At 44.4% G+C, this 15,192-nt stretch overlaps 2 protein-coding genes across 12 annotated transcripts in view; one reads left to right on the top strand and one right to left on the bottom strand.

Moving 5' to 3' along the window:
* Nucleotides 1-15,192, top strand: part of SH3RF2 (SH3 domain containing ring finger 2) — a 116,520-nt gene that overhangs the window by 74,613 nt on the left and 26,715 nt on the right. For 7 of the 10 annotated variants that reach the window (XM_080673038.1, XM_080673039.1, XM_080673035.1 and 4 more), the window contains 2 exons: nt 11,391-11,479; nt 12,748-12,918. In XM_080673038.1, the coding sequence (XP_080529164.1) occupies nt 11,391-11,479; nt 12,748-12,918 (260 nt within the window). The remainder of the gene's footprint in view (nt 1-11,390; nt 11,480-12,747; nt 12,919-15,192) is intronic. The other 3 variants (XM_080673043.1, XM_080673036.1, XM_080673044.1) reach the window with 1 other exon arrangement.
* GRXCR2 (glutaredoxin and cysteine rich domain containing 2) overlaps nt 1-15,192 on the bottom strand; it is a 160,415-nt gene that overhangs the window by 126,868 nt on the left and 18,355 nt on the right. Inside the window, exon 2 of one of the 2 annotated variants that reach the window (XM_080673049.1) lies at nt 4,332-4,495. The exons of the other annotated variant lie outside the window; for it this stretch is intronic. The gene's annotated coding sequence lies outside the window, so the exon portion shown is untranslated. The remainder of the gene's footprint in view (nt 1-4,331; nt 4,496-15,192) is intronic. 2 annotated transcript variants of the gene reach the window in all.

Genomic DNA, 15,192 nt, shown 5'->3' with positions numbered 1-15,192 from the left:
TTTTCATGATTCATAGAGTGAACCCGAACCTGAGTCCCTGGGTATTTCATGGGGACAGCCATTTAATCTGGCCTGTGCCAGGGTGAAGTGATGCTGGGTGTGGTGACATTTCTGTTCTGACTAACGGCCACCTGAGCATCATGTGTGACTATGCAAATGCTGCCATACCTCTCCCTCAGGCTTTGCCAAACCTCTGCTCAGAGCCAACGCCCACCCTGCTGCCTACGCCTTATGAAAGCCATAAAAGTGTGCCATAGCACTCCCATGATGGAAATGACTGGGAGGTAAATCCCTTCTCAGACATCTCCGCAGGGTTCCCAGAAACTGGGCAAACTCCTCCTGACTAAGTCCAGCACATGAGCTAGAGAGGGTCTGTCTGAGGGGTCCAGCCAGAAAAAACCCATCCAACTCTGTCTGCACATCCATGCTTCTTAGTTCAGGAAGTAACTGCCAGCCGCCCTCTCTCCACCATAACAAGCTGCTTTCCGAGGATGTAGGTCCTATGGTCTCTATCAGAGCTGGGTAGAACATGGGAATTTCTAGAGGTTCAAAGACTGCTCATCTTTGGGGTGCTCCTGTCTGGAAACTGTGAGGGAAGGACCCCAGTGTAGGATGGATGGCAGGTTTCTCACACCAGCTGCACCGTCCCAGTGAGCAGTGGCCTTTGTCACCAATCCCCAGGACCTCGCCAGGTGCCAGGACCTAGCAGATGTGCAACAAGCATCTTCTCTGAATAAATGCCATGAGGGGACCCACAGCAGACTTAACAGGAATTTTGCTTGTTTAAATGTTATGGCCTTTAATGAAGCCTGGTGAGAGGATTTAATTATCATTGTGGCCAAGCAGTTACTTCTTCGAGTGGACTGTTACGGCGAGGAGGACAAGGGTTATAATTAAGGTTTTGGTGTTGCAAAAACCACTAATAAGCCTCACTCCTTCAGACTCTGCTTTGGTGCTAAAATCCTGCCTTGAAGGCAGAAGGCCTTTGGGCTCGGGAAAGCATGAGGTAGAAAACAGAACAGGGGGTGACAGGGCTGAGGACACTCTACCCACCAACCCAAGGACCCGGCTTAGGGAGCAGGATTTTGTCATTGTGGTTTGAGGAGAAGGTTGCATTTTCAGCCTTTTTCCCAAAAAGCCAGTGCAGAGCCCAACTATATAGAGTTCCAGCCCTCGCCCTTCACTGGAAGCTTCAGAGTGCATGAGAATATCCCCATCCAGTGTCAGGAAAGAGATTCCTGAATATATGTCCCCCACACATAGGGTCAACCACCCATCACGGGCCCTACCCAAAGGGAATCTGCCTCGTCTCCTCACCCATCTGCCTTGTATGTCTCCCACCTCACAGCAGTAACAATGGTGACTGTTTATTGGTACTTCATAGAAGCAGACATCGTGCAAAGTACTTTGCATGCATGTTCAGATTGAATTCTCACAAAAATCCTATGAGGTAGCTACTATTACTGCCCCCTTTTATAGATGAGGACACCAAAGCTCAGAGGAATTAAGTCTGAGACTCACACAGCCAGTAGGTTTCAGTGTCAAAACTCAAACCCAGTTCAGACGGCCCCCAAAGTCCATTCTCTTAGCAATGGCTGCAGAGAGTCTCAAGGAGGTACAGAAATCCACCTGATCAGTGAGTGTCCCCATGGAGTTCTCAAAGGACTTGAACTGACAGTATGGGGACCCATGCCGGCTAGGGTTTTCCAAGCCTCTATGCGGATGTTCCAAGCACCAGCTTTTCTCCCCAACAGAGGCCAAAAGGCAAATAAATAAATCAGGAATCTATCTTCAGCAAACAGGGTTTATGAAAAAAACATTTTATATCTGGTAAATAGGTCTTGACAACCTTTCAGAATAGTATTATACCATTAAAGAAATTGAATCAGTAATTTAAGGTCTTCCCACACAGAAAACCCCAGATCCAGACAGTTACACGGGTGAGTTTTTTCACACTTTCAGGAAGGGGATACTTTCACTCTTTACAAGCGCTTCCAAAGAATGGGGGAAAAAGAAAACATTCCCCAATTTATTTATGAGGCTAAGGTATTATTAATATCAAAACCAGGAAAACAATAACATAAGAAAAATTTGAGTTCTACCTCACTCGTAAATAGCTGCAAAAAATTTTCTGTGTCTATTGGCAAACCAAACCCAGGAATATATGGAAATAAAATACATTAAGTTCGTGTTTTCCCAAGAAAAGTTGGTTTAATATTACAAAATTGGTGTAATTTATTATATTCATAGATTAAAGGAGAAAAACCAAGTGATCTTTTCAATAGATATAGAAAAATGATAAAATTCTATAAGCCATTCATTATATTTCTTAAAAGCTTAGTAAACTAGAAATAAAAGGGAACTTCCTTAACACAATAAATGAAATCTATATAAAATCGACAGCAAACATCATACTTAATGATGAAATGTTGAAGTCATTCCCTTTAAGATTAACAAAAAGAACAGAATGCCTGTGTGTTTCTGCACAACACTGTCCCTCCCGGAGTGCCTGGCCAGTACTGTAGAGCAGGCAAAATAAATAAAAGGTCAAGTATTTGAAAGAAAGAAACATAGCAGACATTATTTGCAGATAATATTATTCTCTCAATAAGGAACTCAAAAGAACTAGAAAAGTGTATTAGGAATAACTATGAGCTTAGCATGGTTACTGGACACAAATCAATACAGGAAAGCGAATTGTATAATAATTAGAAAAATATTTTTTAATACCATTTACAACAGCAACTAAATTCTTTAAGTCCCTTAAAATAAATTCTGCAAAAGATATGTAAGTCTTTTATGGAGAACATTTGCAAAACCTTGTTTAAGGACATTTTAAAAAAACCTAAAATACATGAAGAATTATGTCATGCTCTTGGATTGGAAGACTATTTTAAAGATATTGATTCTCCCCAAATTTATCTATAAAATCAAATACCAGTGGGTTGTTTGTAAGTCAAAAGGTGCTTCAAAATTTTAAATGGAAGAACAAAAAGCCAACAGCCAAGATATTTCGAAAGAAGAAGATTATGGAATTTGGCTGGGGTGAGGAGTGGGATCTGCCCTATCAGATATCAGGTTTTATTTATAAAGCTATAGTATTAAGAGGGCATAGATTTCGCATATGGCTTCTATTAAACCGACAGAACATACTGGAGGACCCAGAAATAGATACGGCCTGGAGACTTGATTCATGACAGAGTGCGCTTTGCAGATCAGAAGGAAGGATGAACTATGGTGCTGGGCTAACTGTGTATCCCTGTGCAAAAAAGATGAAATTGGATTCCCCTTGTCAAAAATCAATGCTAGCTGCATCAAACACTTAAATGTGAAAGGCAAAACTATAAAGCTTTTAGAAGACAGTGTAGAAGTACATGTTTATGACCTTGAGATAAAAAAATAATTATGTTCAAGATTCCTGCAAGGGAATATATTGTAAATTTTACTATTAAAAAGAACTTCTGTTCATCAAAGGATACCACGTAGTTAAAGTACAAGCGACAAATAATTCATATTCAAAATATTAGAACTAAAAAAAAAATTAGACTCCATAACTTAACAAGAAAATAATAAATAACCCAGGAGAAGGGAAAAATAGACAAAGAACATGAATAGTCATTTCATATAAGAAACAGGGAGCCAAATATATGATGACAGAAGATTGGACTTTGGGTGCTGGGCACACAATGCAATATACAGATGACATATCATAGAATTATACACTTGAAACCTTTGTAATTTTATTAACCAATGTCACCTCAATAAATTTAATTTTTTAAAAAAGAAACAGGAATGACTCATAAGCATTTGAAAAGAAACTCAAGCTCATTAATACCCAGATAAATTCTTTTGAAACCACAATAAGATATCATTTCACACCCACCATAGGCAAGTATTAGAAAACTAGGCATTACCACATGCTGGGGAGGTTGTGGGGTAATGGGAATTGTCATTTGCTGTTGGCAGATGTGTAAATTGTTTCAGCCACACTGGGGAAAGTTTGTTATTACCTAATAAAACTGAGCAGGCTCATACCCTGTGGCCCATCAATTCCACCTGTAGCTGTATATCCTGGGAAAAGTCTTGTACATGTGCACAGGGGACATACACAAGAATGTCCATAGCAACATCATTCATAGCAGCCCCAAACTGAACATCACCCAAATGACATGCAAATGATAGAATGGTTAAATTATGGCATATGCATATAATGAAATATGAGACCGCAGTGAAAATTAGCCACAAAAACTTAGTGTTGAGCAAAAGATGCAAGTTACATAAGAATACACACAATATGAATCTGTTCATAATGTATTCAAAAACTAGCAAACCTGGTCTGGCTGGTGTGGCTCAGTTAGTTGAGTGTCGTCCTGTACACTGAATGGTTGCTGGTTCGATTCCAGGTCAGGGCACACAGTTGATAGCAGGCTTGATCTCTGGTAGGGGGTATGCAGGAAGCAGCTGATCAGTGTTTCTCCTCCCTTCCTCTCTCTCTCTAAAAATCAATTAAAATAATAACAATTTTTAAAGTCTATTTTAAAACTAGCAAACCTAAACAACATTGTTTGGGGATGTATTCCAAGGTGGTAAAAATTACATAGAAAAGCCCTGGCCGTGTTGCTCAGTGATTAAGCATAGTTCTGTGCACTGAAAGTTCGCTGGTTCAATTCCCGGTCAAGGCACATGCCGGGGTTGCCAACCTGATCCCCGGTGGGAGCCACAAGCCAATCGATGTTTCTCTCTCACATCCATGTTTCTCTCTCTCCTCTCTCTCTCTCTCCCTCTTCCTCGCTCTCTAAAATCAATAAAAACTATTTTAAATTACACAGAAAAGCATTGGAATGATTACCACAAATTTCAGTATTACACTTACCCTGGGGTAGGGGGTAGGGGTGAGGAGGGGATCTGATTGTAGAGGAATATGCAGAGGAGCTCTAAGTACAACATTCCATTCCTATTTTCCCTCTACTTCTTAAGCTGGATGGTACGTATACAGGTGTTAGTTTTGTTACTCTTTAAATGATACATAAAGTTATATACACTTATTTGGATGCATAATGTATTTATCATTTAACATTTTTAATTACAAAGGAAGTCACAGAGCAGGGTGGGGGCTGGGAGGTGTGCGAAGGCCAGGAGTGACCGGGAGGAGGAGAAAGATAAGTCTGGAGAGGAAAGCAGGAGCCAGCTCATGGAGGATAGTCTAAGCTTCGAGGACTACCTGGCAGATATAAATTTAGTTGTCTTCACAGCTCAGACAGTGTCTACTCTCAGGGACATTGTCTACTCTTGGGACCTCTGTTCTGCCAGGGAAGGGAGCAGAGAAACAAAAACAACTTAACATTCCACCTGCTATCAGATCTATTTTGTATTACAAGGGACACTTGACAGGGACAGTGGTCATCATGAACACAGTGTATCCAGGAGCATAAAAACAGAACACTGAATTTGGCTGGATGCTTTGTTTTCTTGGATGTACAAACATGCCTCATACATGTAACCTCTTAGCCACATTGAGGTCTGGAAATGTTAAGTGTTGGCTGTGGCTTCCTACAGAAACGGTTGCAAGCCTTTCTGTAGGAAGCTTCTGGTGTCAACTTGACCACCCATTTGCTGGCTACCTCCAGAAAATCATGTAATCTTTTTATCCCAGTTTCCTCACCTGTAAAAATGGGGATAGTGACAATGAGGCCTGGGTACAGTAAGTTAGCCTTAGAGGTGTAGAGTCTGAGAGTGAAATTCCTCTTGACAACCAAGGCGAGTGTCTCCTGGCACGATGGCGCCCAGAGCACCTTGAACTTCCCCTGCCCAACATGCACCACGCTTATATAATTATGGGTTTAATCGCCTCCCCCCATGAACTTGGTGAGTACCACATGGGGAAGGAGGAGCCTTGTGTGTTTTGCTCATTGCATTAACCCCAGTGCTTAGGGCCAAATAAGGTTCACACATTGCAATTCCTGCATGTGGCTCTTAAGTCTCTTGATCTATAGAGGAAAGAGTTTTTAATTTTATAAAAATAGATGATCAACTCCAGATTATCCACAGTGGTGGGTAAAGAAGCTAACAAATAATGCCTAATCTTCTGTCTCTAAAATGCAACTCGTCTCCCAACCCTGAAGGAACACTATGTAGGTTAAGGCCCCTGTTAGCTCCTGGGAATCCTGAGATGCAGGACTACAATGGGCCCCTCTGGAATGGACCACACTCTACTGAGGAAACAGTCACCCCATGCCCACCAAGGTGTGAGCCCTGGAGGAAATAGCTGCGTGCCACAGTAGGGCTGGGAGGGGGACAGCAAACTCACATTTTGAAAATCTGAGGACATTTTCCTCCAGAAGAGAGGGGTAGGGTTGCTTGTTCCCATCCCCCTCTACATTCTTGGATCCTGCTCTCAGTCCAAGGCTTTGCAGAGCTGCTGCATAAAAATAAGTGCCCCATCCACACCATCCGCACGCTATTTGCAGATCCAAATAAGTCATGTTCATTGAGCACTTACATGTGCTAAACTTAAACTTACATGAGTTGTGCTGTTTCATCCAGATAACAACTCTATGAGAGAGGTGCCATTATTGCCCCATTGTACAGGTGAGGAAATGGAAGATCCCCAGAATTCCATCACTTGCCCAAGATCGCACATCCTGGTAAACACTAGAGCCACATGCCTGAGCATGAAGCTAGATCTCCTGTCCAGGTCCAGAGAGGGAGCCACATTCTCTACGCCTGCGTGGCTGCTGGGAAAGGCGCTGGGGCCAGCAAAATGTTGTAACAATGCTGTGCCAGGCTCCAAGCCACCTTCCTCCCTCATTTAACACCTCAAGACCTGAAAACACCCAGAGGCCACATAGCTGTGGATGCTTCTGTTTCTGATAAAGACTTTTTGAAATGAGTCATTTCCTTCAAAAGGAAGAAAAATGTTTTTAGATTGTAGCAGAAATACTCTCAAATCTACACCCACTCTCTAATCTTGCTCAGGTCCCCAAACCCTGTGCCAGGAAGTACCCGTTGCTGGAGGACCTCACATCTGGCCTCAGACCTCTAGGGCCCAGGGACCTGAGGTCACAGTTGACCCCAGGGAACCACTCACTAGGCTCTTTCACTCAGGAGGGCTGGGCCTCCATCTTTGATGCCAGGGGCAGGAACAGACCTGCCTCCTCAGAAGCTGGCCATCGACCTATGTGGTTGTCTTCATTTCCCAAACAGGGCCTTCATTTCTGTCTGCTTCTGTCTTCCTCTTTCCCTGCCTTTGTCTATCTCCCTCTCTTTTCCTAGCACTTCAGTCAGACATTCATCCATTCATTCGTGTATTCAGTTTTGGCTCTGCCTTTGCAATCCTTTTTCACCACCCCTGGCTCTTGGCAATCTTTCATCTGTTTTCTGTCACTATAGTTTTGGCTTTTCAGGAATGTCATATAAATGGCATTATAGAACATGTAGTCCTGGATGTCCTGCTTCTTTCACTTAGGACGGTGTTAAGATTCACGTATGTCAATGCATGTATTGCTGAGGCATATACCACTGTCGTTAAACTACAATTGTTTGTTCATTCACCAGTTGCTTGGCATTTGGGTTGTTTCCAGTTTCTGTCTGAAATGAATAGAGCCGCTGTGAACATTCATGTACAAGTCCTTGTATGGACATGATTTCATTTCTCTTTGATAAAGACTTGTGAGTAGAATTGCTGAAGAGTAACATGATAAATGTATATTAAACTTTACTTTTTTTAAGTGGCCAACCTGTTTTCCAGTGTGGTGGCACCATTTTACATTCTTACAAGAAGTATATGAGTTCTAGTTGCTTCTCCTGCTCACCAACACTTGGTATGGTCCATCAGTATCACCTTAGCCAATCTCTTAGGTTTACAGTGGTATCAGAGAGTGGTTTTAACTTGCATTTTTGTATAATTGTTGATGTTGATCATCTTTTTATGTACGTATTGGTCACTCAGTATATCTTGTTTTTGCTCTTTTCTTATTGTGTTGTCTTTTTTTAATGAGTGGTCAGAATTTTCCTCATCTTTTTCAAAATTTCCCTTTCTTCTCCCTTCTCCCTTCTATCCCTCTGAACCCTTCTCTTTCTCCCATTGAGCCTCTGTCTGTGCCTCTGTCTCACTTTCTCTCTTCCCCACTCTCAGATTCATCCACTATTTCCCCCTTCTTCCACGTCCTCCATTCATGTTCTCCCTTCCCCTCCAAGACACCTGAGACTCTGACCTCCCTTACTGTTCCATATTAGAAAAAATTCCATCACAAGCCCACCAGTTTCAGTCCTGGCTGGTACCATGTGCCAAATAGGAGGAAATACCCCTCTCCAGGAAGGCCTAGAGAAGAAAAGAGAAAGAGCCCGGTGCAGTGGAGGGGGTGGCTTTGCATTCTGGCAACTCCCTCCTCCCTAAAGATTAACAGTGTTTATGGATGGAAGGACTTTTTACGCAAACATAACATTGGAAAGCCGTGGGTGCTAAGTGAAGTTCATGCTGCTTAATCAGTGCTTCGACAGTCTCTACAAACATAAGATTAGTTATTCGCATAACAAGGCTCGCCCTGGCACAGCTCCCAAGCCCGGCAGGGATTTACCTTGCCCAGTCACAGGAAAGGACCTGCCCAGCCCAGAGCCAGCTCCTTTTCATCTCTGTCTGAGGGAACCAGTAGGACAATATTTTATTGCCAAGATCAGAACACTTGACGAAGTGTTAACCTCAGATGTGTGACCATGGAATCCTTTTTTTTAAAGACTTTTTCTGAGATACAATTCACATACCATACAATCCACCTTTTTAAGGTATACAATTCCGTGGCTTTTTTATATATCCACAGATATTTGCAGCCATTGCTACTGCAATTTTACATCTCATCACTGCAAAGAGAGACCTTGTACCCTTTAACTCTCACACCCATTAACTATCACCCCCATATCTACCTCTGTCCCCCAGCCCCTAAAAACCTCTAATCTACTTTCTAGTTCCATAGACTTGCCTATTCTGGACATTTCATGTAAATGGAATCATGTAATATAGTCTTTTTGCATCTGGCTTCTTTTAGCAAAATGTGTTCAGGGTTTAGCCATGTTCTAGCCTGTATCAATACTTTGTTCTTATGGCTGAGTAATATTCCATTGCATGGATATACCACAAATTGTATATTTATTCGTCAGTCTATGGACATTTGGGTTATTGCCACCTTTTGGCTGTTATGAATAATGCTGCTGTAACATCTGTGTACAAATTTTTGTGTGACCTTGGATATGTACTGGGAGTGGACATACTGGGTAATATGGTAATTCTATGTTTAATCATTTGAGGAACTGCCAGACTTTTACATTCCCATCAGCACTGTATAAGAGTTTCAGTCTCTCTACATTACCACAAACACTGGTTATTATCTGACTAGAATGGTTTCTGATCTTATAACTGGATTTTAATAATGTCACAATCACACATACATTTACACAACCATCAACACACACACACACACACACACACACAACTATAGTCATACATGCCTGCACACACCTCTAAAGTTCATACATAAGCACACAGAATCCCAGATAGACATTTGCAGTCATATATACAACCATCCTATCTAATAAAAGAGTAATATGCAAATTGACCATCACTCCAACACACAAGATGGCTGCCCCTACGTGGACACAAGATGGCTGCCACCAGATGGAGGGGGAGGACAGTTGGGAGGGACCAGGCCTTCAAGGGAGGGCAGTTGGGGGCAACCAGGCCTGCAGGGGACGACAGTTAGGGGTGACCAGGCCCGCAGGGAAGGGCAGTTAGGGGCAACCTGGCCACCTGGGGAGGACAGTTAGGGGTGACCACACCGGCAGGGGAGGGAAGTTAGGGGCAATTGGGCTGGCAGGGGAGGGCAGTTAGGCGTCAATCAGGCTGGCAGGGGAGTGGTTCGGGGGTAATCAGGCTGGCAGGCAGAAGCGGTTAGGGGCAATCAGGCAGGCAAGCAGGCGAGCAGTTGGGAGCCAGCAGTCCTGGATTGTGAAAGGGATGTCCGACTGCCCGTTTAGGCCTGACCCTGGTAGGACATCCCTCGAGGGGTCCCAGATTGGAGAGGGTGCAGGCTGGGCTGAGGGACACCCCCCCCCATGCATGAATTTTGTGCACCGGGCCTCTAGTACATACATATAATCACACATGGCATATGTGCATATCAACTTATAGACCCACATATATGAACATAATCAGACATACAATAGACCAATGCCATCACACATCCACTACAACTGTCATGGATTCTGAACAAACATACACACTTGCACAGAGAGCCGGAGACAGATGCACTCAGTGAGGCATTCACACCTGCCCAAACACTCAGACTCAACATTAGCCTTCAAAACCAGAGTCCTAAAAGGGCACACATACATAGTTACCATCACTTATGAGTGGGTAACTGAGACAGATTGAATGTATTTACTCTGGATGGCATGGAGATGGACGAGGTTTCATTAGTCCTTGGTAGGAAAACTTTCATTCACTTGTTCTTTAAGCCACAACAATATATTGAGCACATAAAGAAATATAGTGATAAACAAGACGCAGTCCCTGCCTCATGGAACTTAGAGTCTAGTGGAGGGATGGTTAGTAAATAAGGAAACGATCACAGTCTGTGATACATGCCAAGAAGGAACTAGGCAAAGTAGTCGGTTAGATAACAGGCAAGGTCCCAGGAGAGCAGACAGTTTCCAGGAGCTTATACCTTTGTTGCTCCCTCTTTGTCCTGGAAAAAAAAAATGTGAAAAGGGTTCAGATTCATCTTCCATAAGTCACTAGAGAAGCTGGGAGGTGGGGATGAGAGGGGGGGACCTAGGCGACCTGGTTTTACATTTTGTTTCATACTAGTTGGGTGACCTTTCCTTCTCTTAGTTCCTTATCCAAAAATGGGGATAACAGTACCTTTAATAGAGATGACTTTTGCTTGTAGAGCACTTCAAAGTGCCTGGCAAGTGTTAAGTTCTCAATCAATATTAGCCATTGTATCATATTCTGAGAGCAGGTTTTCATAGAGAAAGGGAGGTGCATACACTGAGAGATGGGTCGGGAGGGGCCAGTGGGACGGATCCAGGAGTCTGGCTATGCCCTGTTGACTGTCAATCCAACTGGTCTTCATTCTCGGTCTTACCTGAGTAATCTTGGAATGCAGCCTTGGCAAGCCACCTCCCATCCCCCCACCTCCCCAGGACATAAACTGATGTATTCCCACCCTGGGGAGGACAGTTAGGGGTGACCACACCGGCAGGGGAGGGCCCATGATGGTAGCGCTGGGCATGACTCTTGCTTTCCAGCTGCATCAGGCCTTTCTGTAGCAGCTCTGCTGTAGGCCTGGCTTGTGTCACTCACTGACTCAGCATAGCTATCTTTTCTGCCTGTATAGGTCATGTATCACGCCACTCCTGCTTCCCCAGGACATTCCATGGCCATCGTCAGTCTGCCTGGCTCCCAGCAACACCTCTCAGCTAACATGTGAGTAAAAAGCTCAGCCCTCCACCCGGTCCTGGTGCAGAGGGATCATCTTAGCCATTCCTCTGCCATTGAGCACTCCAAAGCCTTCCCATCCAGAGAGTCAACGGCTCCCCTCCCTTTAAAATCGCCAATGGAAATAATGGTGAAAAATACACATTAGCAAAGCACATCATCCTAGCTCATTATTTCACAAAGTAGAAAGAGACTAGAAGGTTATATACCAGAACATTGTTGGGAAATTGAGTATTGAGCAATTTCTATTGTCTTCCTTTAGATTCATGTTGGGTTATAAATAGATGTTGCTTTAGTAATCAGAAAAAAAAAAGTAGCATTTTCTAGGGGGAAGAACTTGCAGATGAGAACACTCCATGCCCAGCCCATTTCATAAAATCTTCCAGCGTCTCACAGTCCTTAGAATCTAGAAGGACTTGCTAAGGTCTAGCCTGAGGGCCATACACTGGTAGCCCCTGAAGCTGGCATGCCAAGTGGGGCTATTTTCTAATGCCTTTAGTCAGCAGGTATTCTCATTCCATGGCCTCACTATTCCCGTGTCTTCATCCCCGACTCACCTGGATGTGACCTACCCGACCCCTGTGTGGACTTCACAGTGGAAAATCACTGCTCTAACCCGAGGGCATTTTCACCATACTAAGCCCATTCCCCTCCATCCCACCATGCAGCCAGCATTCCGCTGTGCGCCAAGGAACTAGAGCTAACCCTGCCCCACCCCCGCCCAGTGCCCACTTCCCTGCCTATGTTAAACTAGGTCCTGGGGGCAAAAGGTTTCTACTCTCAGGAGAGGGAGTGGGTCGAGGCTTCCAGCCGACCTCTCATTTCCCTGAGCCTGCTGGCTGCACGTGTGTTCTTGGACAACCCTCTAAGCAGACTGAGAGAGCAGCCTCGGTAGAGCCATCACATCTGGGGCTGAGACCCGCTGCCACTAATTTCTGGTCACCAGCTCCTTTCTCCACTGTAGGCCAGTGTCCCATTGTCAAAATGCTGGTGTAGCCTAAACTAGTGACTTGCAGTTGTGTGACATTCTGCGGAGGTGGGGGGACATGGAGAGGGCAGGGATCGGGCCCCCTCGGCTGTTTCGACCAGGTTCTCTGCCATCTTTATCTGCCTTACATATTGAGGTTTCAGTTTTGCAAGGTTGTTATCACTAACCACTGGGCTGAATGTTCCATCTCCCTTCGCCCTTCGCCGCTCCCCTGCCCTCCCCTAGAGGTGTACCCCTTTGTCCTTCACCAGTGCCCTGTGTCCCCCAGGTTTGTAGCCCTGCACTCCTACTCTGCCCACGGACCCGATGAGCTGGACCTGCAGAGAGGAGAAGGCATCAGGGTCCTGGGGAAGTACCAGGACGGCTGGCTCAAGGGCGTCTCCTTGGTCACAGGGCGAGTGGGCATCTTCCCCAACAACTACGTCATCCCCATTTTCAGGTGCGTACCCTCCAATCCCAGGCACCCGGGGGAGGGGTCTTCTGGAATGGGGCCATCTGGGGATGGTTGAATTGTTGAACAACTCGATGCTCTTACTGAGTGCAGGCCAAGAAACACAAGAAACAGCTTTTACCCTCCTAACACTTTAATTTTAAAAACATGCATATAGTTAAAATAGTTGTCTTTTTTATTTTTATTTTTAAATATATTATTATTGATTTCAGAGAGGAAGAGAGAGGGTGAGAGAGATAGAAACATCAATGATGAGAGAGAATCATTGATCGGCTGCCTCCTGCACGCCCCACACTGGGGATCGAACCTGGGCATGGGCCCTGACCGAGAATCAAACCGTGACCTGATTCATAGGTCAACACTCAACCATTGAGCCACACCAGCTGGGTAATAGTTGTCTTTTTTATAGTTCTCCACAGTTTACAAGCACTTTTGCATTTTTTAACTCATTAGCTATGCCCAGGAACCCTTTAAGGTATATATTCTTTTACAAATGAGGAAACTGATGTACAGAGTTAAGCAACCTGCCCAGGATCTAGATTTCAGGTTTTCTGTACAAATGCCAAAAATCCCACTTCACATCCTCCACCTCAACACTCCATCTAGTGGCAGAATGGAGAAATGTGATGGTAGGATGACCACCCAGAGTACCTCAGGAACCTTCTCAGAAGTTGGGCCATAAGCAGAGTTTCTGTGAATTCAGACTACTCCCTGTCCATCCAGGCCCCAGGTCACATGTTGGTTACCCTGCAGGTCTTCTTCCAAAATAACTTGTTTCAACCTTTGTCATCTCTGCCATACCTGTTGATTTCCCTGGCCCACAGTTTGTCTAGCCATCTCCCACCACAACCACAATGCACACAAACTCCCAAACTACCCATGCCTCCTCCTACCTGTACCCCCACCAGCTCAGGCAAAGCCAAGGCAGTGAGGCCATCACCACAACAAATGCTGTCTTTATGACATGCCAGAGAGTCATAATCCCAAGGAAAATGATGATCTCATGGTACGCTCTGGGGCTCACTCCTGGAGTCATATGTTCAGTTCGGGGGGGACCTTCATGTAGGCGAGGCACTGAGTCCGGAGGAGGGCAGCAAGGATGGTAAGCAGACAAAACCTCGTCAGAGGAGAAACTGATAAGTAAGGGCTATTGTGTAAGACGTACAAAGAAGGGTCAGAGGGACCATCGTAGACTGTGTCCACCAGGAAACAGACTTATTCCACGAGGGGGCAGTGAACCAGTGGGAGGTTGTGGTTCAACGAAAGGCTGCTTATCAGGCTAGCAGGTGAAGTGGTGGACCCCCTTTCTAGGAAGAGTGCAGGCAAAGTCTGGGTTCCCTTAGGTCCAGGCTTGTGTAAAAAGATTGGCAGAAAGTTGGGGCAGAAGATCCTAGTTATCTTTCAGAGGAAGGTTCTTGGAATTTGTTAGAAAGTGGCAAAATCTCCAAAAGCAAAGTAAGGATGTCTATAATTGATGCTTTAATTCATTTATTCAACCAATATTTATTGAGCACTGACCACTGACATGTGTTGGTCACCTTTCTAGACACTGGAGAAACACCAGTGAACAAAATACACCAAATCCCTGCCCACAGGAGATTACATACTAGTGGAACAGACAGACCAAAAAACAAGATGTATAAGTAAATATGTATGGTATGTTAATGCTAAGGGCTAAGAAGAAAAATAAATCAGGAAAGGGGAATAGAATTCGTGTGGAGGTGATTAAGGTTCTAACAGGTTGGTCAGGGATGGCCTTACTGAGAAGAAGGAAGAATGAGGAAATGAGGAGGGGAGCCATGTGGATCACCAAAGAAAGTGTATTCCAGGCCAAAGGAACAGCAAATTCCTGAACAAAGGCCCTAGGGTAGGAATGTATCTGACGTGAAGGCCAAGAGGCCTGGATTAAATCCAGTGAGGGGTAGGTTAGTAGGAGATGAGGTCAGAATGGTAACAGGGGGTCAGATCATAGAGCATTTCCTAGGTCATAATGAATTTGACTTTAACCCTATTGCAGGGGTTTGAGCAGAAGAATGACATGATCTAACATGAGTTTGAACTGGAATTCCTCTAGTTGCTGGCTTTGGAATAAACTGTTGAGACAAAAAGTTTGAAGCAAAGAGACTAAGGGAATATTATCATAATCAAGGGGAGAGGGATGGTGCATTGAACCAGGGTGTGAGCCATGGAGGGAGGGAGATTGATTAGATTCTGGCTATACCCCAGATTTTCTGACAGATCCAATATCGGGTGTGAAAGAAT

The sequence above is a fragment of the Plecotus auritus genome (genome assembly GCF_963455305.1).
Source record: "Plecotus auritus genome assembly, chromosome: 6".
Taxonomy (NCBI): Eukaryota; Metazoa; Chordata; class Mammalia; order Chiroptera; family Vespertilionidae; genus Plecotus; species Plecotus auritus.
This window is presented reverse-complemented; position numbering and strand designations above follow the sequence as displayed.